Source organism: Bombus fervidus, chromosome 1 (assembly GCF_041682495.2).
Source record: "Bombus fervidus isolate BK054 chromosome 1, iyBomFerv1, whole genome shotgun sequence".
Lineage (NCBI taxonomy): Eukaryota > Metazoa > Arthropoda > Insecta > Hymenoptera > Apidae > Bombus > Bombus fervidus.
The window spans coordinates 3183735-3210876 of NC_091517.1; the positions used below are offsets into that span (position 1 = coordinate 3183735).

At 37.6% G+C, this 27142-nt stretch overlaps 1 protein-coding gene across 8 annotated transcripts in view; it reads left to right on the top strand.

The window, feature by feature from the left end:
• LOC139986835 (uncharacterized) overlaps positions 1-27142 on the top strand; it is a 388837-nt gene that overhangs the window by 150507 nt on the left and 211188 nt on the right. For 7 of the 8 annotated variants that reach the window (XR_011799729.1, XM_072002492.1, XM_072002509.1 and 4 more), the window contains exons 3-4: positions 17199-17279; positions 22865-23087. Coding sequence is in view for 7 of the 8 variants with exons in the window: in XM_072002492.1 (XP_071858593.1) it covers positions 17199-17279; positions 22865-23087 (304 nt within the window). In the remaining variant the exon portion in view is untranslated. The remainder of the gene's footprint in view (positions 1-17198; positions 17280-22864; positions 23088-27142) is intronic. The other variant, XM_072002529.1, reaches the window with a different exon arrangement.

Below are 27142 nucleotides of genomic sequence, written 5' to 3' on the forward strand. Positions count from 1 at the left end.
TGGCCAGAAATAGTGTGGCGCAGGTGCCGAACGCCGTGGGAAACGTTGCGTTTCCACAGAGGGATGTCTTTCTTGCAGTTTCACGTTCCTTCCTCCTCCACACTCCCTCGGATCTGGTTTTTTTGAAGGCCTCGGTACTCAGAAAAAATACATTTTATTTCATGTCCATAACTGTGAATAATTCACTCGTCCATGTTAAACAAAAATTAAAGGAACAACAACGCTCCTTTAAAGATACATAAGGTCTTTTAAAAGATTTTCGATATAATTTGTTACAGAAGAAATTTTATTGCCTATTTGCTTAATTCTAATTTGTAATTTTAATTGTAATTGTAATTTTAATTCTCAATTTTATTTCTTATTATTTTTTTCATATATTATTTTCTTCGTTTCATTTTAACAGTATGAAAAGTTGGCTTAATAGTGACACATCTTGAAATCTCGAATTCGGACAAATCCTACTGTCACTGTGCATCTAAATTCGTCGTCCAAGCGAAGTTGGGAAAATTTTATGACTGAAAATAAGATAAAAGTCAAGAATAACAGAATTGCGTTAGAGGCTCCATTTTTTAGAAAGTCGAGTTTGTAAATTCACCAAGTATGCACGTCCAATTCTACTGGAAACTATTGTACGTATTTCTGAAAGATCACCTAGGATGTAGAACTCGGGATTGTACGAGCAACAAATGGATGATTGAACAAATTTTTAAAGGAAGTTATGAAAACTACGGTTGAAACTAGCAAAGCTACGAATTATTTGAAACTATTCCTGTGAGAACTGTCCTATGGGTTTGAAAGAACCACAGTGTTCTCTTCCCTATTACTTATTTAATTTATTATTCATTATTCTATTATTTGTTATTCTACGATATAGAATCGTCGCAAAACCCTTTGGAAAACTTCAAAATTTTCTAGTTACGAGATATAGGAATATATTTTTAGACTACTAGCAATAAGTCAAGTATCATCTGAGCGCTGATACCTAAATGGTAAAAAAGCGAAAATCTGTCTTCCAAAAACAAGAATTGCTCAAAACGTGTTGTCCTTAATACATACGATTGAGTGCACGACCTCCTTGGAATAGACCGAAGAATGGAATGGGATAGACCATCGAACATCGAGAGGAAATCTTCCTCGATTTGTCTTCTCGTGATCAAACTGAACTTTGCTCTTCGTTCGATCATAGCTTCGTGATGACCAAACTCGTTTTAACGACGATAGCCTGTGCGTGTCGAAATGGATTTATGAGATTTATGAGGTAGCACGTTGCGAAGATTGAGATTGCTGAATGCTTTGATAAAGAGACTTTTGATGATGAATCGTTTCAATCGATTAAATTGTTTAAAGTGGAAGTGGTGGATTCTGCGGCCGCAATGAAAGGCGGACAAGTAGGTTTTAGTGAAACTTGGCGAGAAGATGGGAAAGTGTTTAGATAAGTTGGAAATTTATTTGCTGGACACGTCAACGGTTTACTATTTTACGAATGTAACACCTGTTTTCTCGCTCGAAACTAATTCTTCTCGCTTAGATCTGTGTATCTTGACTAATATCTCCACTATCTTCTAACGTTCAGGATGTTGTCAGCTTTCTAATCCGTGATTCTTGTTGGAAAACCTAACTGATAAAAGTTTCGTCGATGTTTGTAAAAAGAGAAACGAATCGTCCTTGCTATTTCTGCGGTGATTCACATTAAACGGCTGAAATAAAAAAAGAACTTGTTCGAAGAAGCTCAGACTGGAAGGTATATGAAAAAATATACGAATGAAAATAAGACTTCGAACGAAAAAATGTTACTCTCTATTCTTGATGTATTGTTTCATATAAAATTACCCTATACTTGATCGTACACCCTGTATAATTCAAAGGAAAAATCAAATCTTTGTTCAGATATCTTACAAAAAGTCATTCGAAGACCTAAAAATGCACTGTTGTAAATCTACGTATAAATCTTTGACAGAAGATCATTCTCGTTTTGATTACTCTGATATTTCCAGTATTATACTGTGCAGAATCGTTATTATATGGCCTCCAGTGGTAATTTAAGGGGAAATTAACCACCATGAATGAGTGACACTTGGATGCGCGAAAACAAAAAGTCTCGGAAGCGTAGTCGGTCTGTTTACGTGCGATGGCGGTGGCTTTCTGCTCGCTTCCCTTTTTTCTCGGCTCGTGGCCGCTCACTTCCGCTCGCAAATCCTCGGACGAACGCATTTGGTGCTCTTGGCAGCAGCTCAGACGTTTGCGATGAAATATCTAGCACGGCTGACTTTGATCTTCCGTCGCGTGACCGAAACGACCTGGAAGTTCTGGATACGGACGCGGGACTACACTCGCGACACTCCTCCGCCTAGACATTCCACCGGAACCAGGAAGTCCGTTTGAAACACTCACGCGAACCATCATTTTCTTTTCATATTTTAAATATTTTCTTATTACGTTTAAGTGTATTTTCTTTTATCTTCGAAACATTTATCTCCTTTGATTTTTATTTCTCTCTTAATTTTATTCTTAAGGTTGCATCAAACCCTAGAAGTTATTGGCAAGCACATTGATTTAATAAGAAAGATATATTGAATGAAATAATTGAACTTATTTTAAGAATCTAAGGACGTTTGAATTTAATTTCACGTTTATATTCTATTCTCCGAGGTTGCCATTGGCTTCTGGTATAAGCTTCTTTTATAGTGTTATTTTGTGTCAAAAGTGTCGCATATTTATTGGATATTCTTCTTAGGCGAGAAAGGACGCGTGATATTTGTGTGATCGATCATCGCCTTGGTTAGTGCTACTTCGCATTTTAACGAGCTTTTCTTCTATAATAATCTTGAAGAGGAATTTGGAAAAATTATCGATTATACTTAATGAATTCTTTATTTATTCGATGCAGTAAACGTGCCATATGGAAAGATTTATGGGGGAGAAAGCGTAGGGAAATTGTGAAATGTTTCGAAGAGAAGTAATTTAGAGAAACTTACGTGTGATTCGTTAGTGCAACCGAAGCAACTGTTCTTGCATGTTAATTCGTGGCTTTTTCCATACACTTTTTACTCTATCTCATTACAGAATTTTCTCGCTTCGCGGTATATTATTTAATTAAATTGAACCACACTAATTGAATTACATTAAAACGGAAGAAATTTAAGAATAAGTTTTGCACGCAATGTATATCGTAATATAATACTTAAAAATTCGTTGCATCAAAATTAAGGAAAATTCCACGATGAATTCAAACTAACTTCGGTGCAAGCGTTATTCGCTTAAAATTGATGTGATCTGTTTCCTTCAATTTGTCCAAATTAATCACGGACGTTTGACAAATCAGATACACGAATAAGCTATTCGGTGATTGGCATTGAACAAATCGATGGCATGGTATTTGTTTCGAATGCGAGTGTCGCGAGCTCGCCACGCGTTTCGAGCTTGAATTCCGAGCACATACTGTGTCATGTATCGGTATTGTTTGTTGTCTGATCGACGTGCAGCTTGAAACAACTTGTACAGCATATTGTCTGAAATTAAGCGTGTTTAATTCTAATCCAACGTTGATTTCCTGCGATTCGAATTGCGCGTGTTGTTCCAAAAACTGGTCTTATTTCTAGAGAACCTAACTTACTAACTTAGTAAATTTGAACTCCATTGTATCCTTCTCTATCGTTAAAAACTTCCTCAAGGCAATAATAATTGTTAACTTTTAAAATGAATTTTAATTTTTGAGCAATTAAGCTAGAAATTTTTAATTTAAAGTTTAATTTTAAGATAAAATAAGAGCGAGGCCGAGACGTAAGAATTCAAGCACCGTAACAGAATTAATTCTATATTTCTCGAGTCAAAAATGTCAAAATTTCTCGACATCCTGTTTTTGAATTCCTCTCCGTTACTATTTGCCTCGGGACACTTTATTCCTTTCGCGCAACAAACAACAGTCTTCGAAACACTGGTACAAACCTCTAAACGTAAATTCGCCGAAACTATTCAGGCAAGTTGCTACGGAAGGACACTTCTGAAGCAGCCACAAATTGGCGGAACGTTCGTAAACACCTCGTATGTTTCACCGGTTTAAATTACCCTTGGAATGGCATCTCCATTTACCGGGAAAATTATAATAACAATCTCGTTCCGCAAATTACGCCGTCAACGTTCCACCCTCGAGCTGGCATTTTGATACAACGCGAGGGCAACGAGCATCGTCTTGCGTTCCGCGTCGGGCATGCTAAGCCGAAGCAATTACCAAAATTGCTGACAGGCACGAGCAGAACATCGCGACCAGTCGACAGCTGCTCGCATACGGAATCGCGGTCGAAAACTCGCTTGACCCCCTTCTTTCTCCTTCCTCTTCTTCCTTTTCTACCTTTTCCTCATCTCGTCGTTCTTCTCGCATTCCCGCGCGTAGAAAGGCTGAATCACACCCTCCTGTGAAATTCTAAAAGTGCCGGTTTCCCGAAAGTCTATTACGAACCACTTAGAATCATGCAGCGTGGCATTCGACCCCTCAAGACGCTGGCCAGTGAACTCAAAGCGAACCACGAGCGGAGCCCTGCGTTCGTTAGCAACGCGAGTAAAACCGTTGTTCGACGGTTTTTTAGGTTTAGCGTTTCGTGCCTCTCGCTCTTGCTATCGACGCTGATTTACGACGTTCGAGACAACCCGGTGTTTTATACTCGCGCGGCCAGTTAAGTTACTTTAATAAGCCACTTCGCGCTGATGCAGTTTGAGGCGCTCTCCTTAAAGTTGCTAGAGGTTGCAGGGTTTCTACGTCGGATAGGTACCCTTGTTCTTATCTGAAATTCATGGGTTCGATGAAAGTTCTCGGGACACGTCAGGATCGTTGCACAAATGACGAAGAAGTTTCGTAAAGGTGTACTTTGCTACGTGTGTAGGTGGCTGAAATTAAGGAGGGCGAATAAGTTATGAGAGAAAGGTTCCTCGAATTTTTAACATTTCATGTTTCCGCTAGAACTTCTGTATCAATTTCTTTGCACTTATTACACGAGATACGTAGCGTGTCTTTTCATTATAATGCAGCGAAGTTGATTGGAGCAATCTTTCGCGTATACGTTTCCTATGAAAAAAAGGATATACTCATAGCATCGAAGTAACTTCCTTTTTTCCAAAGCCGATATGTTAACCTATGCAATCGTTTTTCTTTCTATTGCATATTTTCTTTCATATTTCTTTTCACTTCTGTGCGCCGTATCACAAGTACTTTCATTTCTACGCGTTACGTAATTAATTACGAAAACATACGAGTACGTTACAGGGCTCATAAGCATATTATATGCTACTGAGTATATTATAAGCATTAAATATTTATGGACACATAAAAACCTCAAGCTGTTATTATTATGTTGTATTATTATAGTATATTAAATTGGTTTTTAGTTTTAAGTTAACTTTAAAAGTTGAGAAGCCTATGCAGAAAATTGTACATCTTCAGAATCTTTAGAATCACAGAACTTTTTCTCATCGCGTTGTCCCAATTACCATGTGGGATCTCCGCAAGGCCAAGTAACTGCTTTGACACGAATCGGACGATAGGACTCGGTTTCACGACTGAATTAGCGCTCAGTCCTCCCTTAAAGGGCAAACGACGCCGTAAAACAACAGCCATGGCTACCGGATAGCAATAAACGTGTAATACTCGGCCGCCGGTGGCATTATCATTAACGTTGGCGACAGCTTCGAGCTTGCGGAGCTGTCTCGCTAACACAGCTAGGGGAACAGATAATATTAATCCGACTGGTAGCGACGTTTTATGCGAATCGGACTTGTGTTTCGTTTTAAACACGACATCGTATTCACTGTGCTCTGCTGGACCAGCTATAAAGCACTCTGGCTATTGGTATAGCCTGAACGAAAATGGCAGTGAAAGACTACGAGGAAATACGAGCGCTGTTAGAGTTTAATGGCTTGTTTAAAATAAGGTTGAATAGAAATCACGATAGTAATATAAGTACAGAGCACTATCTTGGTACTGGAACTATGAATGAGAAAAGTATTTTGTTTCAAAGAGATCAAACTGATAGAGACATACGGTAGAAGTCCACTTTTCCCAACGAAATTTTCGTCAGAGTTCGATCAAATACACTCGTGTATTCGGGTGAACTCCGATTCTATGTATAAATTAATTATGCTTCTCGACGGAGGAAGCTTACGAAAAGAACCATTTTTAAATAATCTTTTTATAAATGATGTAGCGAGGTAGATTTCGAAATTCTAAAAGCATCTTTTGGTGAATTGTAACCCACGCAAGAAATTTGTGGTTTCGTTTGCTCCTTTTTTATGTCGAAGGTGTTATATTGCAGTAATTCGTATAAAAACTACACTGGTACAGTTTACGAGCGAAGAAACGAGGAGAGAGAACAAGGGTAAGAGTTGGGAGACTGTTCTACCGTCTAAACGAAAGTTTTATTGCTGATGGTTGTATTCTTTATAATTTGTAAGCGTGTAGCACATTGAAATTAAATTTAAAGTAAATTGGATTACCATACGTGTAAACTAATATCTGTTCTCTTTTCTTGCAGGTAAGAGAAGTAAACTGACAGTTACTGCTCCCACACGTGTGCCTTTCTGGAGAATAATAGAGTCACAAGTGAGTACTGTCGTTGCAGGAACTTAATAACTATAGTCATAACCTGGTGCAATATGTTATGTGGATTGTCACATAATCATTCCCTGAGTATTAATCGAATGTTCATCGAAATCACGATCGTAATCCTAGAAATTACAAATGGTACAACTTCTTACAATTCATCGCGAAGTACGAAAGATCTTAAGTAAACTCTGCTCACGAAATACAGCTATTAACTCGGATTCTACTTCCTTGAAGGAAAAGCTGCAGAATTCTTGGAGAATTGCTCCTTTAGGTCGTGAAAAAGGGTCGTGATAAAAAGAAGAAAAATGGGAAAAAAGGGGAAGCGACGTGGTACGTGACTCGAAACGAAGAAGAATCCGAGGAAGTGGCAGAACGAAAATTTCATTCCGGTCCCCGTGGAACCTAAATTGTGGGCCGCTGTTCCCGTTGTAAAAAATGCAACGGGAACGTCTGGTCGGTCGAAAATCATGGCGAAACAGAAATGGCCACCAGGAAGGCAAGTTATTTCGTACCCAACGTTCTCTTGGTTGTAACTTAAACCACGGTCTGGCTGGTTGGCGCTCTTTGATGAGATCATGGAAAAATAAAAGGAACACTGGGGGAAAAAATGTATGCCAGATGACGGTACGCTGTTGCAGGCTAGATGAAAAAAATTGCTGATTGCCGAGCGTAGTTGCACGGTATAATAAGTTACAGGTTGGGCTCGGCAAGAGGTTTCTCTCTGTGAACTCTTTTTGTAGGTTCAGTGAACCTATATTTAAAAATAATCGTCCGTGTCGATGAAGCTTACATTGTACTGTCCTAAATTTCTTATTACGGTCGTTTCGCATAATTAAATTAATATCATTGAAGTTTTACAAATCGCGAGTTACACGTTGTATATCAAAACTGATTAATTCTCTTGAATAATAGCAAGGAAGGGAATAGGAAGAAGCAAATGTTACATTTTTCTTCTTTTTACCTACTCTCATTCAAAAATTGATAAATTATAAAAAAAGAATTTTTGATTTATTAAATTTATATAAATTTGTAACTTATCAGTTGATCAATATTATTAATATGTAAATTACGATTACAAGAGGTCGTAGATATTTATTTTCTTATGATCAACTCTAAGTTCCAAAACTGCAAGAGCGCTTAGAAACGTGTTACTTCATGGCGATAAACGAAGCATTTGAATTATACAATAACCTCATACAGTAAATTCGAGGTTAGTCGAAAACGAAAAATAAATATTTCGAATTTTTTGCCACAGACTTTTGATATAAACAGACAAATTGATCAAGTAGGGTTCACTCAATTTTCAATTAAAAGGTGCAGTTAAAAATCGAGGAAGATGGCAGACAGTCAGAGATTCGCACGAAGTATCGGCCTTTTTCTCAACTGAAGGGCAATTTAATCTCTCGGAACACCCGTTTAATCATCGGCGTGTAACGTGAAAGAACGAGCGATTTAATTAACAAAGGAAAGAGACGAAACGTTTTTTCCTACTCGTTTTGCATTGCATAATCCGCGACAGCGAAGCGGTGCGACCGGTAACGGTACACCCTCGGTGCATATTTCTCGAATGAAGTCGGTGTCAGATGCTGGTGCATTAGCAGCTTCGGGATCTCGTCTCCGCGTTGTAACACAATATCCTCCTCTAAAACAACCGCAACTCCCAACTTGCGTTGCTTCGTCGAGCTTCTGCCAGCGAGAAGAAGCGGCCTGGAATTATTATTGTTGACAGTAGGCTGACGAAACTTTAACTTCGTGAAATCGTCGCGTCGTAAATAATAAAGGTAGACCGAAATCTAGGTTACTCGTAGTCGACGTACGCTAAATCGTGTGTTAAATATACAGCGCCTTAAGATAGAATTTTCGTTTCTGGAAGGTGTCTGATTTTATGATATGATTAAGAATTATAGTAGAAGCTATCATATATCTAGATTTCGTATGACTGCTTGTACTACTAGCTATTATTTCTCGTTTACACGTTATTAATAGAAGTTCATGAGCAGATAAATGATTCAGAAACAGAATTTCTCTATTTCGAACGTTCTTATTTCGTTTTTGATAAATAATGGTCGTTTGTGTAGAATTTTGTTTACATGTGTATGGGAAGTTCATCTGAAAGCTATGATTTTTCGTTCCACGAATTGTAGAAAATACACGAACACGTGAGGAAAACGTTCGATATTCTTACAAATCCTACTGATAAATCCTATTTATGTAGCAATAAACCTATCTCATGAAAGGGATGGTTTCCCAAGTTGAAAAATAATAAACCCCAAAGTAATAGACAGTAATCCAGAAAAGAGCAGGTCACTGGGGATGTTAGTATCACTGAACTCCATACGAGGAAATCTCTAGGTCGTGAAATCCGAATTTTACTACCCTGAAACCACGGAAACATCTACAGACTACGGAGTCTGCCGTAAAATCGTGACCTTCGTGGTCATCAGATCGAAGGTCCATAGCCGTATCATTCTGAATTCGCTGAACCTCGAAAACCATTCCAAGGTTGTGCACTCTGATCTTAAACTACAATGGTGTCGTAAAGCATACTCGTATTACTCAAAATTCTGAGGGGAAAATAGCGAACGCAATAAGTTCCGGTTCATAAAGCATATCTAGCGTATTCCAATCTCGAGAAGCTGTAGAGGTCGATTTTCCGGTTTTGGGAGATTTGCGGTGAAAACTTTGGTGCCTTTCGATTTCTGAGAGGTCCAGAGTGTGTCTTCTGGTTTTGTCATGAACCAGAGGCCAAGTTTCTCGGTCTTAACCTAGTTTGCGATAGACTCCCTATTCTTGGTGTGGTCCGACGCAAATTCTTAGATCTGTGAGTGATTCATAATGCTTTAGATTAGGTTCTTCGACGTGAATTTTCTTTAGGAGACGAAGCATCTGTTAATGTATTCTCTGGCAACTTCTAATCAGTAATAATTACTTTGTGAATAATTTTTGCTCGGTAAAACACAGGTTGGATAATACGCGTATGACCGATTAATTTGTATTGTCATTAATTTACAAGTATAAAGAGCTTTTATAAGTAAAAAAACAACGACCATGTTATGATGTTTCACTGCTTCTGAACCAAGGGTTCTATTTACAAATATTACGTAACAAATTGTGGTCGATAAGTTCAAATTTCCATTTTCTGTGTTAATTTTGAAACGGATCGTTTGCCGGCCAACCGCGGTCAGATTTTTAACCGCAGTTATTTACTCATGCGGAACTGAACAACAGAATGAGGAGGTATATTGTCTTGCTTGCATAATTACGTGCTCGATCGTTGCGTCACATTCCACGACGAAGAATTACGGAAACTATATAATTTATCCAGCGAGCGTGGAACGTCTCCCGTTTGTTTCGTATACCTGGTTACGTGTCAAATGTTGCTTCAGATGTTGGGATTCCTGTAACTCCGTCCACGAACTCTGTTTTCGTACGTGAAATTTCAGTGTGCAAACTGTACGCCGAGGAAAACTTGTGGCACCCAGTTGAGACATTGCTTGTATAATAGAACGAATCATATCTACGAAATGTCGACACAGCGAAGTTTCTGTCTCTGTAATGCGTTATCTTATATTATGCCACGTTGATCCAGTTCAATTCTAGATCTAACCTAATTCCTTTATTTTTATTGGCTGTCTTATATTCCATGCAATAATTCATTTTACAATTGTCCAATTAATAAGATTTAGTAAGAGAATTATCATCTACAAATGTCTCGTATATCTTTTTATCTTCTTTCTATTAAAATTAGATGCTGATTAAATTTAAATTTATGAAAATGGCTATCGTTCTCTGATAATGAAATCAAGGATTGGAATAACACGATAATTTCATGATACAATGATGAGGTAATTGGAACAAGAGTTAAAACTGTACATATGAAACCTCATTTACTCGATTCAATTACATCTGAAGTTATTTCTTTATTATCTCCTTCGGTTTAGGTAGTAGGGCAATGTTATTCTTTTTATTAATCTTGAAGATACGATAATTATATTTTCCTGTGGAGAAAACGTAGAAACGACATTGCTCAATAATATCATTATTTTGAACAATCTGGAGAGAAATCTGCCAACTTTCAATTTCTTTGTCTACGATCTCGCCACGCGGAAACATTGACACGATATTTTCCCTTTCCTCTAGTTTTTCAAACGTCGGTTTTGTTCTTTGGAAGATTCAGTGTTCGTTGAAAGGCGAAGAGTTGACAAACTTCGCGATCTACTTTCTTACCGGTATGCAGCTTATTAAATCGGGGCCGGAAGCCACAGTGTGGAACCAGCGTTTCTTACAAAGACGGTAGGTTGGTCTGGATAGAGGATTCCCGTTAATGCACGTTTTGTGCGAATTCAGCGTCGTCTAGATTTCCTCGGCGGAAACTCCTCGGCGACCATGGGGAAAGGCAAATGCTTTACGAAACAGCGAATGGATCGCGCGATAAAACCGAGAATGTTGAAACGCCCGACGGCTTCCAGTTTTGTCCACAAAGAGTGCCAGTTGCTTCTTTCCTTCTTTTGCTTTTTTCCTGCTTTTGCTTCTTTCTATTCTCTGTTTCGCGGGGACTCGCTTGTTTTGTTCATACGTATTTCTTTTTCTTAATTCTCTTTATTTTTCCAAGACAATAAGCTTCTTAGAGATTCGAGAGTTATTACTTCTCTTTTAAACAGATTCATTCGGATTAATGAAATGAACCCTGCTGTATTCCTTGGATAATTTTTCAATCCATAAAGTGTTTCTCCACTATTAATATGTTTATTAAATTTGGTTTATTAAATCGCTAAAAATTTCTAGTGCAAATCGTGTATTATAATTATTTTCAAAATATCAGAAAAGATATTAGTTACATATAAATTTGTATCACGTTTGAAGGAAACAATTGAATTTCCATTGATTTACAGATTGTTCTTATTGGTGCAAATTATTGAAAAGTGGATTATTGAAAAGTACATATCCATATGCAATACAGAAGTCGACTATTAAGTGAGCTTTGAATTTCTTTAATTCGACTCTGCCAACCGATTATTCCAATGAAAATACCTTACGGCGATTAATAACTGACCAGAACGTTTAACAGCAAACATCGAACGATAGAGTTTACCGAAGCACGAGCTCATAACGTTTCGAAGTTCCTGTCGATTTTAATTAAAACGACTTCAACGGGATTCGTGTCTGATCGCAAACGGGGATATTAAAAGAGGTGGAAGGTACGTCTGATGAAAATGCTTCAGGCGTTCTGTCAGTCGTTTCTGCAAAAGGATGAACGAGTTCTCCCGCACTTTTATCAGGGGTTCTTTTTCCCTGTTAACTTCCATCCTGGATCAATTTTTCGCGATCACTTGTAAACCTCGAAACTTTCGATCGTGATTTTAAGGTACAGTCATTTCATCGTAATTTTATTGGTAGGAATAAAGTGGAAGCTAATCGAATTTTATTACCTTAACCTGAGAAATCATTAACGAAATTATTAAAACATTCAAGAGTTATTTTCTCATTCAAAACGTTAGATTACAAAGAACTTATATTTAAAATTATAACAATAATTTTATTAATGTGGTGTAATAAAATTATCTTTCTCCCTTCGTTGTGTATATCTGTCATATGATACCTTTATCGAAAATTTGAAATATAAGTTTCATTACTTTTCTGTACTACCCGGTCTCGTGTTACAAATGATATTTCTCTTCAACAACGAATATGTTCGATTTTATTTCGTCAGTGGTGTTACGATACGAGTGTCGGAAGAGACTGGTGGACACATGCGTGAACGAAGTTATTGACTGGTTGAACCGTGATTCGTTATTTTATGTATTTTGTACGCGAATACCGCAGCATACTCCGTGCGAAACTAACATCTACCTTCGAGCGATAGGTATTTTCGCGTTGCACGATCATTGCCTAGGTACCACAATAGCCGGCAACGCTCTTTGTACAATTTGTTAAAATATTAATTAAGACATTGTTGACCAGAGACATTTGACAGATCGATACATCTTGTGTTATCCGATTATATTGATCTGTACAAAGAAATGCATTTGCATTAAAAAAAAGCTATTGTTCAATGTCCGTACAATGCTGAATTTATAAAAACATGTCTTCTTACCTTGACATTTTTCTGCCATTATTATAACTTGAAACAGTAGCATGAATCACCCTATACACATATTCACGTTTGCCGAAACATAATAAATATTAGCTTGATTAATAAAGATAGCAGTTAGATAATGATCTTTCCACTAAGTGCGATCATCACGAGTTAAATAGGAAAAACGGTGAATAATTCTTCCTGTTTATAAAACGATAAATTCAGATATGTTTTCCGAGATAAAACGCGTTTATCATGTAATTCAGGCGAATTTCCAGCAAGAATGGCACAGCATATTTTACAGAACGTGTCTGTTTCGCCGTATCAACGCGATATAACCGTGCGCTTTACCGTGAAATACGCGCGATAAATTCTCTCCGTAAATTGTTAAATTAATTAGAAGACTTTTCGTTGAAACGCATTATCATGGAAATTCACGTTCAGTCGACGTACTCGCCGGATCGATCCGTTTTTCGTTACTTCTAGCAGAGCAGCAGCGTGCACATCTCGTCCTGAAAATTAAAATCTTGATAGCGTTCGATACTCTCGATAAGCGACGCAGAAATAATGAAGTCGCGCGCGAATTTATCAAGTGAATGAAAGTTCTAAAATACAATGCCCTTTTTGCCAATTATGCGGCAACTGAACGAAGCCGTGCCATTCTTTCACACGACCATTTTTCGTCCATATCCTACGCGTTTTCTTTCTCGTTTCAATAGTCTCGCTTTTCCTGCTGTTATTAACTTTTAATGAAAGCTATTGATTTTTCGTTTAACTCAAATACATTATTCATTCATTTTCGTTACTGATTGGACTTGTATTTGGTTTGAATTAAATAAAGAAAAATATGTGAAATAGTGGAAAACAGCGTTTCAATCTTCAAAATGTTTGTCAACGAAATTGTTGCTAATTACTTTTTTATATAAACGTATCGAACAATATCTCTTACGAGTAATTTTAGATTCTTTATTTTATTTTACGTTCCAAATAACGTGCAGCAATTTCCAACTGTTCTGCGATTGAAAAGTAAATTGAATTATCTTGATATTCTTAATTTTCCATCCAAAATTATATATATATTTTTTTTTTTACAATAAAATCATGTTTTTCAAAAACTAAGATTGACAGATCGATTCTGCTTCCAGATTCGTTTGAAAAGAGACATTCTCTAGGCAGTGTATTAACGAAACAAACGATAGAAAATATTTAGACAGATGATAGGTGTATCGTACAAAGAAACGAGTTCTTCCGTACTCGTGAAATCAATCGAATAGGTCTAATTACAGACATCCTGTGCACGGTTCGTTTTTTAATTGATTAACGATGGATCTAACTGTGTACAAGCAATCGTAGACGTTTTCAGAAGGAGCCGGTATTTTAATTGAGATAAATACGTGTTAACCATGAGGCCGGATCGCCACTTCCAAAGACAGACGTAATTACAAACGACTGGTTCAGTTGGAACCCGTGATAATATACAGGCTTTATCACGAGGAGCGATCCGCAGATGATTATTATTAATTAGCCAGAACCTCGTAATTGCACGTTTCTACCGACTGGAAATCCACTTGGAGTATCCTCTTTCTCTTTCATTATGTTGAAATATATTTACTCTCGTCGGGGCATTAATCAGGGAAATAACTGCCCAAGCAGTTTGAAACTGAGAAAGGAATCTCGTAGTCGCGATTGTCTTCGTCCGGCGAATCTTGTTACAGTGAGTCAAGGGAAAAGGAAGAAGATTGGATATAGCAAATATCACCATCGAATCGCTTATAAGATAATATCCTCGCGGTACATTATTTACTGATTACTATTATCTTCTATAACAGAGATTGTGTAGCAACTTGTATCCTTTTATTATTGCGTAAAGTATTGATCGAAAGTAGCAACGAGAGTATAGGATTTTAAATCGGCTTCTCACAATATAATTTTGGCGAAATGTCCATCGAACAGCGATAAAACGGTGGAGAATGTACCGCTTCCGCGTGAATAGATTTAACGCGGTTACTATTATTATTACTTCTACAAAGTAGAAAATATTCGACGGTTTTTCCGAGTGTAAGATGTTCTGCAAAAAACGTTCGTTCCAATTTGAAATAGTGATTAATCAGAGCTTTTAAGTTGGTGGAAGCTCTATGGCTCTCTTGCGACAGCGGGGAATAATTACCAGCGTTGAGTGTAGTTTTAAGTGGATTTAGGGATGAGATTGCGGAACTATGGCTTGGAGTATCGGTCAATCACGCCGAACTTCTTAGCCTGGGTCTAGGTTACTTAAAACCACGCATTAATCACGGCATTAGAAAGTTCGTCTATTCAACTAAGTTCGTTTGTAACTATCTTTTTCACGTAAAATAGCCTATTACTATATCGAACTACACGATGAAGTGAACACGCGAAGCTACTTACGAATCAAAAGGATATAGAGTGTTTATGCGTGTAAATGAATCAATTGAAAAGTTCGGCTACGAAATAAGACGATATCGTTACATAACCCTAACTTTAAGGCCGAATCGATGATTTTCTTTCTATTTTTAAGGCCACGACGAATTTCTACAACATATTTATCGGTACGATCACGCGATCGCCTTTGCATCCGGGATGTCTGTCGTAAAACGAAAAGCATCAATTCTACGATTGCGCGTAAAATATCCGAGGCTGTCGCGTTTATTCGTCCAACTTATTAATTTATGTCACGCAGTCGGGCGCCAGAAGTTGAGTTACGGCACGTTCTCACGAAAGGCGAGTTTATGATATCGGGCCTTGTCATATACCGGGCACGAAGATATAAATATCGTAATGGGGAGAAACGCATATTGAATCGTGATTATGTAATCGTAATTCGTTCGAATCGAACGTCGTTTTTTCAGTATCGCTGATCGAGATAAGGGCAATGAAAATAGATCTATAGCGGGTAGGGTATGGTCCGCGAAAATGAATTTTACATTTTAACTTCGATACGGGAGCCGTTTTATTTATTCAAAATTATTTACGAACATACGATCCGTAAAAATGTGGACGAGGTTCTCGGGTGTTACGCAAGTGCAACGAATTACGTGCGTCCGTTGTCATAAAAAGAAATTCACGAGACGATTCTGATGATGCTTCGTTGCGTCTGAATAACCACAACACTATACGTAAGTATTTGCGTATGTACGGTAACGACATCGACACGTAACGCCACACAGAAGGGTGAATATCCTGTAAAGCTTGTTCTCAGAATAATCGTTTGACCCGTCTACCGGAGAGATACCCGTTTTCCAATAATTTAAACCGCATACCGTGTAATTTACGATCGATCCCGGACACTTTATTTTCATAGCGTAATTATAGCAGTTCGAACGATGATTTAATAAGTCGAGAGCTGGAGGGAATTTTAAACGCCGCAGTATTACGTAAATGCGTGTCTTAAATCATACATCGTCCATCCTGTGCTATTCATAATTATAAGGATCGATAATCGTAATAAAGAATGTCTTTCTATAAATATTCCATAATGGTTAGAAACTTCGTTTACGTACGTCGTGTAACTGCGATATCGATTATAGATATCAAAATCCGCGCGCTTTTACTGTCCTGGCGCGTAACTTAGAGGACGCGCGCATGCGTCGATCTAATTCGCAATTAATACGTCGCCATAGTTTGTGGACAGTGACAGAAAATTTCGACTCGTGAATAATACATCTCCTATATAACGTATTAATTAATACATTAAAAGTACATTGTAAATCGATTGTTCGAGTTTATGAGCTTCGGTAACAACACAGTTATCGTGAAAGTACTTCAAAATTTTATACGGTGTTTGTTAACATTGTAGGTTATATTGACATCTCACCTACACACAAATTGATTAATATGTCGCAAAGCTCATCGTGTATCGATTGTTCTAACCCGTAAAGTTCCGCAACTAAACAGCTGTTCTCAAATTGAACGTTAGATTGGCATTTCCCCTATACACAAATCAATTAATATGTATGCTGCAAAGCACACCATGCATCGATTGCTGTATCCCATAAAGTTCTGCAACGACACCAGCTGTTGTGAAACTGTAAGTTAGATTGGCATTTCTCTTATACATAAATCGATTAATATGTATATTGCAAAACACACCATATACCGATTGTTCTATCCCGTAAAGTTGTGCGAGAACATAGCTGTTGTGAAATTGTAGATTAAATTAGCATTTCCCCTGTACATAAATCGAGTAATATTTTGCAAAGCATACCGCGTACCTATTGCACGATTCCGTGAAATTCAGTAACGAGACAGTTCTAGTCAAATTGCTTTAAAGCTTTGTACAGTGTTTATAGATACTATAGATTGCAATAATGTCTCTCTTATAAGGTCAGATACTATATTGTAAGTTAATCTGAAGTATGTGCGTGTGATGATAGTATGGATACTTATATATACATATATATGCACTATTTGCTGGGCAACGACCTCCATAAAGGCAAACGTAAGATACAGCCTTCTTTATACGTTATTAGTTTCCGAATAGCAATAGAGCTAACGATAATTCTGTTTGCCTAGGGCTTCCAGCGTCCGCGGACCTGATTCGCCCCTGAGCTCGGATCTGGCGCTTGATAAGCCTCGTCCCATACCATCACCCAGGTAAGCTACTTTACGATTGCGGCCTTTTCTCACCCTTTGAAAGCGAATGAAAAACCTCGACCTCGATTTCCCGCGTAATAAACACGGGTTAATTGGAAAACTTGGCCAGGCAGTGTCGAAGGACTTCGTTTCTCACGGTCGGTGCTGTTCATCTTCCTGAAGGGCTTCGACCTACATTAAGGAGAGGCTACGATGTATCTATATCAATCGTAACTGTGCTCTTAATATATGATTCATGCAAATAATTTAAAAGATTATGTTCGTAATCTATATATAATGTATTCTGTGTTCAGCCAGGTGTGTTCATTTCCAAGAGAGCGCAATTCAGAAATAATACAAAAGTCATGTCCCATGTGACTTCGACGCTGTCGATAACATTTGTCGGATTAATTTACTACAATCATATTATCATTATGAAGTATTATCCTCTGGAATACATAGGATTCAATTGAAAATTCGTATCGAACAACGGCGGAAGCTTCGTAATTGTATTAATTCAATTAGTCGAAAGGCAACTGGTTCTTTGCCGATTTAATTTCATCGTATTTGCGTTCGAAGTGCTAATAAACCGTAGTTCCTGAAGCGTACTCAGGAAATTCTATTTTTAACCGTGCTAGTACATTTCATCCTCTACCCACCGAGATTCACCCCTCGACGAAGGCTTGACGTTCGATAAGCCTGGCAACAATAAACCATTCGCCGTGCACACTGAAACGCCTATTTTATTTTCTCGTCGACACGTGATATTTCGAGCCCTTGGCTCTGTCAACTACGGCGGAATCGAACCCCCGTGAACTCTTGTTCGCCACCTGACAAAAGAGAGAGAGAGAGAGAGAGATTCACCCTATCGCATTTCCCGGCTAAACCACTTATTATCAAGCATCCATGTAGCTTTCCTTTGTTTTCTCGCTCTTCTTCTCTTTTTCCTGGCTCATGTGTGTTTCGCTTTACCCGTGAGCGTAGCGAGAGAGCATTAAAAAGGAAAAAGAATATAGAAAGAAAGAAAAGGAAAATTCCATGGCGGGAATATGAAAACGACGAGACGCGAGAGACTCCAAAGCAGTCATAATTAGAGGGCAACTCGTTTCACCGTCTAATTAAAATATGTTACTGATTTTCAATAGCATATGGATTATTCTGCGGAGAAAAAGAATAGTGAAATTTGTTACGTAGCTAGAGTCACAGTGTATTAGTTAAATTTTAATATTGATTCTTATTTAAGGAGGTTTTTCTTTTTCATATAAAAGTTTGGAAATTTATTTGAGCAATTCAAGCGACGATAAGGAAGTTTTTATTCAGATATGCATGTATAATTTAAAAATTTATTTGTCATTAATGCATTTCATTTTTTTTATGGCCAAAGTGGAACATACGTTAGAAAATCACTCTCTATTGTAAATCTTATTCCAGATGATTAATGTTCGAAGTTCACCAAAATTGCTCAGTTTCGCTTGCAAATTTTGGTCGGCCAGTAACCAGTTAACAATCCAATGGATCGTGTACGCCTGAGCATTACCCACGAAATTCTCCTCGAAATATTTGCACGATCGTTTCGCGTGGTTGCATCGTTCGCATAACTTGCAGTGCTATTTGTGTTCATCAATTCAGCTGACCTAGTGCTAGCAGGTCAGTTGTAAAATAGCTTCGTCGAATGTCACAGTACGATATTGTAAATTGAAAAAATTTCATTCTTCTTTGGAATATTAAAACGTCGTGCTGTTCTTTTTCATCGAAAAATTTCTCAGCACAAACACATTTTTCATCGTATTCAAGCTATTATTAAATATTTCAGAAATTGGAACGTGACATAAATATTTGCTATTGGATGAACATTTCGATCAGATCTTGGCAGATATAAATGATTATTTGAGTTCAAGTAAACGATCACCATAAAATTTACGGGATTCCTTCAACTTTTCGTGGCTCTATTACAATCTGATGTCGGCACTGCGCTTTATCGCGTTCAATTTCACGTCAGCTCAAATTCGATGGAAACTTTTACGATGATTCAGCGTAAATGATAAAAAGTCACTTTATACGCTTCTTAAAAACCAATATCCTTGGTGTATCTTTCTTTTTTTTTTTTTTTTTTTATTAAAACATAATAATGTGATTTGTGTGCAGAGAGTGCTATTGGTTTCATGCTCTCTTGAAACATCCATGAATTCACGATAAACCGATTATTCATTCTCTCGTCCACGAAATTACGATTTCATGTTATGTCGATGCACGGTCTTTCTGCTTTTTCAGATTTCCATAAATATTTCGTCTTCTCCTGTTATTGTGGCTTTATTAATAAATCATCTCGTAAATGCACCTTTCAAATAACGTGAAATTCGATAATGGACTTTAATTTTCTTTGAAAGTATAGTATGTACATGTTGTGTACATGCTAGAGGTATATCAATACATATTTTAATACGGTTAATAGCATAATGTCAAAGTCTCGGCCTGTCAGTCACATTGTTGTCACGATAGTAAAACGTTTTTAATAGACGTAAGATGTAAGTCTCTATAGAGTGGCGTCCGATAAACGTGTGAAAATGGATGTGCCATTAGTCGATCTCTTTGTAATTCTATCAAAGTTGAGTCTTCGTAAGATTACTGTCGTTGATACGCAAATGCACTCCTCGCATAATCTGCGCCAAGCGTGAACGAATAATAAACCAAATGGCTTTGTCAGCGTTTAAGTTGCTTGGTTAAGTCGGTCAGTTTTCCGGTTGCTCAATAACCACGCGTTGCAATGCGTTGAAATGCACGTATAAAACTGGTGTAATGCATTAGGTGATGTCAGAGTGTTCTACAATATATTACAATCGCATCCGTGAGAATTAGGCCGTCGTTCACTGTTAAAAAGCTTTCCATAGGAAACGCTGGAAATAATTTGAAAATTAAATCGACAACATTGGAATCGTTATTTCAAAAAAAGAAATAAATAAATAAAAATAGAAATAGAATGAACTTGACACTTGATAAAAAAAGCAGGGGTGCGCGTTTCATTTGACGACACATTAACACATAAGTGCTCATAACTTTAAGCTTTTTCTCAGCTGCAATGCAATAGAGTGAAGTGCTAGTTACGTAACTCATGGAACAGGTCCAACTTGACCTCAATCTCTAAAGTACACGAATTGGTACGCTTTACCTGATTAAAAAATGCGACCCTACTTAAGTTTGATGCCTTAACAAATTAACCTGTTATACAAGTTTAACCCGGAAAATTTAATATACGCAGTCCCTGCTTCTTCTAGTCAAATTTTGAGTTTCCTTTTCTAGCGTGTTTCGTGAGTATAAATTTATTAAAATGTTATAACAAAAATGTGGAATATACAGAGGATAGTAATTTGAGGTTACTATGGTACAAGATGATAATTGCTTGATAATTAATATCATCGTTTCTTCAAAATCTTCACCATTTTTTGTTAAAACAAGAATAACATGGTTATATAAGATGCATGAATTTATTGATTTTATTATTGTACAAATTTCATCCTGTCCTATTTCGATGGATAAATCATTGATTCTTTTTATTAGTTAACCACGAGTATAAATTCTTATTTGATATGGCTTACAAATAAGAATTTCAAAATTCCTTACAAATAAGAATCTAATGGATAAAATCAATTGGTTTTCGAGAATATTGTTTTCTTTATGTACCGCAGTTTTATTACAATTTTTGTAAAAACTTCAAACGATTAATGTTCATATAACATTTTCTTATCTACAGGTACTTAAAGGACACGTTGAAATAGCTTGGGCGTAAGAAACTGTTCGCTCTGTATAATAAATTCAATGCTGATTCACAATTCTTTGCGAAGCTGTGTCTTCAATGAAATAAACAGGAAAATTAAACGAGTTCACTGACACGAGCGCAAATGACAGTTACAAAAATGTTATGAAACCCGTTGCTAATGAAACTCATTCGCTCGCAAGAAAGACGTTATGCGTTAATTCAGTAAAGTATCGCGTGCATCGCCGCGCCGGCGCAACGTTAGACCCAAAGTTGCGAAACATTTTTACTCGGTCGAGCTCACGTTACAAAAGGCAGAAAAAGCGAGAATTGCGTATGCACTGTCCTTTTAGTCATGACGTGCCGTGAGCGTCTGCCGTGAAAATTCAACTAGCGGTAATGTAATTTCCTCCCCGTGGTTTTTATCTCATCGACCAGAACGGCAGCGGTTTTAATCGTCGTCGTGACCGCATCAAGAAACCTTCCTCGCGTAATCGAGGTTCTACGACCGCTATATTGTCAACATATTTTTATTTAATATAAACTAATTCTGTTAATTAATTCTACCTACGTACACAGTCCCACGAAAGTATTCGAAGTTTGTAGATACTATTTATTTATTTTTATATATTATGCGTATTCTAAGGAACGTATTACAAAATTTGATTAGCATTGCTTTAAGACTGTCATGATTATATCGGTAAAGTTTAAAATCAATTTGGAGATACATTTAGAAATTACAAGATATTCAAGTTCAAGTATAATATATTTCATAAAGATCATCAAAGTGTTGAAATAGCTAACGATGCACTATATTAATGAACCTTAATATTCAACGGGATCATATTTAACACTTCAATATTACTTTGTTTTATGATAACTATTCATACTGTGTATTAATTTTTTATTAAATATATGTTTGCGATAAATATCTTGTAATTTCTGTATACGTGTTTAGATTGATTTGAAAACCAATGTAACAATGACAGTCGTGTCGCAATACGATGCTAGTGAGCGATAAATACGCACAATGTATTCATATAAGCTTTCTATAACAAGTGTTTGAATACTTTCGCGAGCTAGTGAATACGGTTTCCATATCACCGATGAATCGGATTGCTCTTTTTCCACATTACGCGTACGCAATACGTAAAATCAATAAATGGGTCGTTCTGCATTTCAAATTCCCAATTGATAATCGTATCGTCTACTATCTTCTATTTGGTTTCCAAAGCAAGTACTTCGCAAATTTTCATTTACCAATTTGAATTTCAATGAGCCTCGAGTCAGCTAGCGGTCAGATTTATTCCCTTAAATTGGCGATTCAATTCTGGTCGAATACTTTTAGAGCTGTTGGCGCGTTTTCGCGGTTCGTTTGCTCTCTGCGAGGACAGAGACGAATGGAATATTAAATCATTGAAGATCATACGCGCGCAAAAGCGTACGTTCCGTTTTATCGGAAAACGGCAGGGAGAAGAATGCATCGCCGATGGACGATTAAACGCCAGTCGGTTTTTAATTTCGTTAGTCTGCAGTTTCATCGATAAATGTCCCGATTAAAAGCTGCTTTCACCTCGGCGCGATCAATTCGATTCGCCTCGAAATTCTCGCCGCGTACGAATTATCCGTATTCACGTGCAAATTTACAATATCTCTTGTTCGAATTGGTTGCTCATTCGCTCGTGATTCATTGTTCGGACCACTCAGCTAACGATTTAAATTCCTCGTGAGGAGACTTTCACCGGAAATTTGCGGCTCCTTCTCTGTTAGCAGCTCTCGTTCTAGAATTTAGGTTGAAAACTCCATCTGGATTTGCAACCCTCTAACAGTATCGCGTCTTTACCGACTGTTGCAGACAAATTCACCCCCTGTACGGGGAGAAAGCCGGGCTCCTAGGCTACTGCGACCCGCTCGGTAACGCAGAGAATTTTCCACCAGCCCCGAACATCGTCGTCGAGGGTGGCAGAATCGAGTTTGTCCGCCCCTCGCAGGATGGCACCACGACACCCCGTAGGAACACCATGTCTCGTGGCTCGCAGACCTTCAACGACGAGCCCGAGAAGTCTGACCCTGCGAAGGTAAGTGAATCCTCTTTCGTTTTCCATCAGTCGTTCAACTTGCACCCGCCCGTTTTTCACGCGACCGTTTGCTTAGACACTGTGTTTACACAACTCGTTCGGACTGGAGAACTCGGCCAACCGAGTGAACCACGACGGCATTGGTTAGTACTTACGAAAACCACCACCGAATTTTTACTTCTTTTTAAAAGGGCAAACAAAAGGAAGATGACGGAATCTCGGTTGAATAAATAGAAGTTGGTTAAACTGTAGTGCACGTCCGCGTGTCTGTGAAACGGTTTCTTTGATTTGTCTTCGTATGTTACATGCTGCTCGAAATAAGCGAGGATCAGCTGTTTAAATGGCCTTTGTCGCTCGGTTAAGAGGCAAATATTTTAAGAGCTTCAAGAAGAGAAAAGAACTCGAGTTGTTTCGATGCATCGAAACAGTTGTTTCTTTGCCGATACTACGTTAGTTTTAACTCTTTCCAGCTGAGCTTGTTATATTATTTATCGAAGGATAAGATAAGCTACGCACCTGGCATGTCACTGGTTATAATTGTTAAATTGAATAAAATAATGCAGCCTTTTGATGAATTTTTTAACGAGATGCATATGAACATTACGTTAGGATTTTCATTAACTTTTTTTATTTTAATGTCACCGCGTGATAATGTTCGTATTAACGTTAGCAATGCTAACAATTCGTTTAATGTTTAAAGTCCATTAGCCGCCAGCCCGTGAAAGGGTTGAATACTGTGTAATCTTTAATTGATGTCGCGTCGGCGTTTCTTAATGCGGTCCAGTGCTGTTCGCAGCTTGACAAATCACATTTCTTCGACCCACTCAACCATGAATTCAGTTAGCTGTGTTTTTGATGGGGTTGAAACGCGCGCTGATTTTTGTTGAACACCCTTAAACCCTTCATGTTGTATTCATTAGACGTAACCATAATGGAATAAGTCGTAACGTGTGAAAATACTGTAACCATAATCTAACGACAGCTTACCAACGCGTCTGAAATCAACGTAGCTCGTTAGTTTCTAGACGAAATATCGCATTAAATCCTTCTGTCCTTTCTTTCATTATTAATGTTCTTTTAATTTCCAACTGACAACGCACGATAATTATATTACGCTTTCTACGTCTTAAAAAAAAGCGGTATATTCATTAAATCTAAAATTCCTTCTCCGCTCCTTGATTATATGCTTCTACGTTTTCTCTTCTTTTCTTTCGTTTCCACTGTAAGCATCATATAGCTACGTATTTAGAATTATGAGCCATAATTTTCCTCTCGTCAGAAATGAGACATAATTTCTCTCTCACCAGAAGTTAGTCATAAAATTAGAAATGAGTAATGGGCATAACGTTTGCACTTATCTGTCATATTATGGGAATCTTATACTAAAAGAAACGATCCATATTTTATAAAATCGTAATTAACAGAAAAGCGATGCTGTTTCATATTCCATTCGATAAGAAAGTATGAAAATTCACACGATAATAGTTCAGACGGATCGGACGCGTGATTTAACCCTCAAATTGCGCTGAGATTTCATTAATTGGCTATATAACTTTTCCAACTGACTTCATTTCAGCGCCACCATTTAACTTCGTTCGAAAAACAGTCACGTTTAATCAAATGATCTTGGAAACGTTGTCGTGGCCGCCGCAATTCGACTGGAAATTTTCACCCTGTTCTTTCTCGCCGTTCGAACGTCGCTCGAATCGAGGGAAAAGTGCGCGCAGATTCCTGCCGAACCCTTTAACCCTTCATGTTGTATTCATTAGACGTAATTGATTTTCTCGATAGGGCGTAGCGCAGGATTTCCATATTAAATTGGAGCGAGCAGCAGGCGACAGTGAACGTTCGCACCCGCTCGCGTCGATACGCGGCGATTATTCCGAAATTAACGACGTTTCGCGGCGTGTCGCGTTTTCGTCGCCGGCAATTCTAACGACTTATCCCTTTGCCTGTGCCCGTTTCTTCGTTTTTACGGCATTTAGGGTCGATTATAGCGAAAGCGAAGTCTTATTGTCGAATTCGTGTGAAAGCTCTTTCTGGCGCTGTTAATTTTCTGCCATAGATGAAGCGTAGAAACCTATAATTGTGTACGTAATTGTGAAAAAAGTAAAGTTGGAAATTCACACGATGTATATTCTCGCTGGAACATTTGGAACGTGTTAGGATTTAAAAAGAAATAATGACTTCATTATGAAAATAAATATTTCATTCATAGCATTTGAAGAGCACACGGAATAAACATGGCAAATCCACTTTTGATATAGTTGGAGAACCAGTTAAATCGTTAATTCTTCTCGCTAGGTGCATATTATGCAATTGGGTTAATTTTAACGAACTTAAGTCGACCTGGTCTCAAACGTATAATGTAAATTTATCGACATTCGTCTGATGTTATTCGTATGAGCTATTCAGAAACTACATTGATCGACTGCATAAATCGAAAAATGCAGAAAAGCGATGATGTTGATATAAACATTGTTTTTTAAATTTACCTTAGAATTCACTATTACTTATGACATCTTCTTGCAATGAACGAGCCGTCCGTGTTTTTGATAATCGAATATTAATCTTGTACTTATGCAACGAACTTAGGAAATTCAGAAAAAGTTAATCATTTTGACTTCTGAGAAGCTCATATATTATGCTTTCAAATAAGCGACAGCCTTAATAGATCGTACATTCCACCTAATCGCCCAGAAACAATTTACAACGTTAGTTGCCTCTTTACGTTATTGATTCGCGTTAGGTAATGCGGAAAAATAGCTTTAGATACGGTTGAAAGTATGATGAAATCCCTTTTACAGCATGATCGTTCGACCTTTAGCAGGCCCAGGGACACGTTTTCTGACAAAGTACGTATTAAACTTCTTCAAGGTGTCGTCACAGGGCATTTGCATGCGATTAATCAGTCAACTTTCTTCACCACACTGGAACTTCAACTGGACGAAGCAGCGTGTTAACTCGAGCTCTTTCTTCGAATTCTTTCTTTTATTATTAACACTACGATAGGAAAAATTAGGGGAACCTCGAATACTTTGGCACGGTCCTCTCTCTGTACCAAACTAGGTGCAATTTCGTTTGATGCCATTGACGGGGTGCCTTTTAATTAAAGGGTGGTTGGACAAAAATTTAATTTCGGGATATTTAGAAGCTACCAGCTGCGATGTTATTAAGTTCCACGTACGACCGTATTAAAAGAGTTATCCATGTTTTTCGTGGTTATTATGGTAATTGTATCTACTTTAGTAACGTTCCTCAATTTCGATTATTTGATTCCAATCTTTTTTTTTTTTTTTTTTTTTTAAGCAAGGAAAGATTAATTAGCGTTATCAGCTTCTTTGATTGATTCCTTGTTTTCGTGATACGACGGTAATGCTCGTAAAAATGATCCTAACTTACTGAACTGTATAATTATTAAGATTATTAATTCATTTTTGATCTCGTTTCGTTGTAGCTTAATGTGGATACGAAGGCAATTAGGGCGACTGGTCAAGTATTTGGTATAAATTCGTATTTATATAATACACCGAAATAATTCGTTTCTTTCGCGCGAGCAATCAGTTCTTTGATCGACTTTAACGAAAGCCTCTACAGAACGGAATCCAACGGTCGCGTACAACGCTCTTTCAATTCGCCTACACGTAGGATCCCATAGAAATTCGTGATGGAAATGAGTGCATTGCGGCGGCGGCGAAAGACTTTTTACGCGGTTTCCACGTAGCCTAGCCGGCTGGAATTATTCGAAGTTTTTTTACGGCCGAGCGAATTAATTTTAATTACGAACACTCCGCGGCTCGCGGTTAAATAAAAGGGTAATAAAATATAGGGATAAAATAGTGGCGCAACTGAAATTCATGCGTCCGTGGAATACTTTCGGTTTACTTTTATATTATTTCGTAATTACCGCTGCCTCCATTAACTCGAATTTCGACCAACTCTCGCCAACACTCGTGCAATTATACCGAATAATCCTTTGCACTCTACTGTGTGTCTATTTCATGTATCTTTTTATTTAATCCAGTCACAGTATGATACGTTATAAGATATTGCGA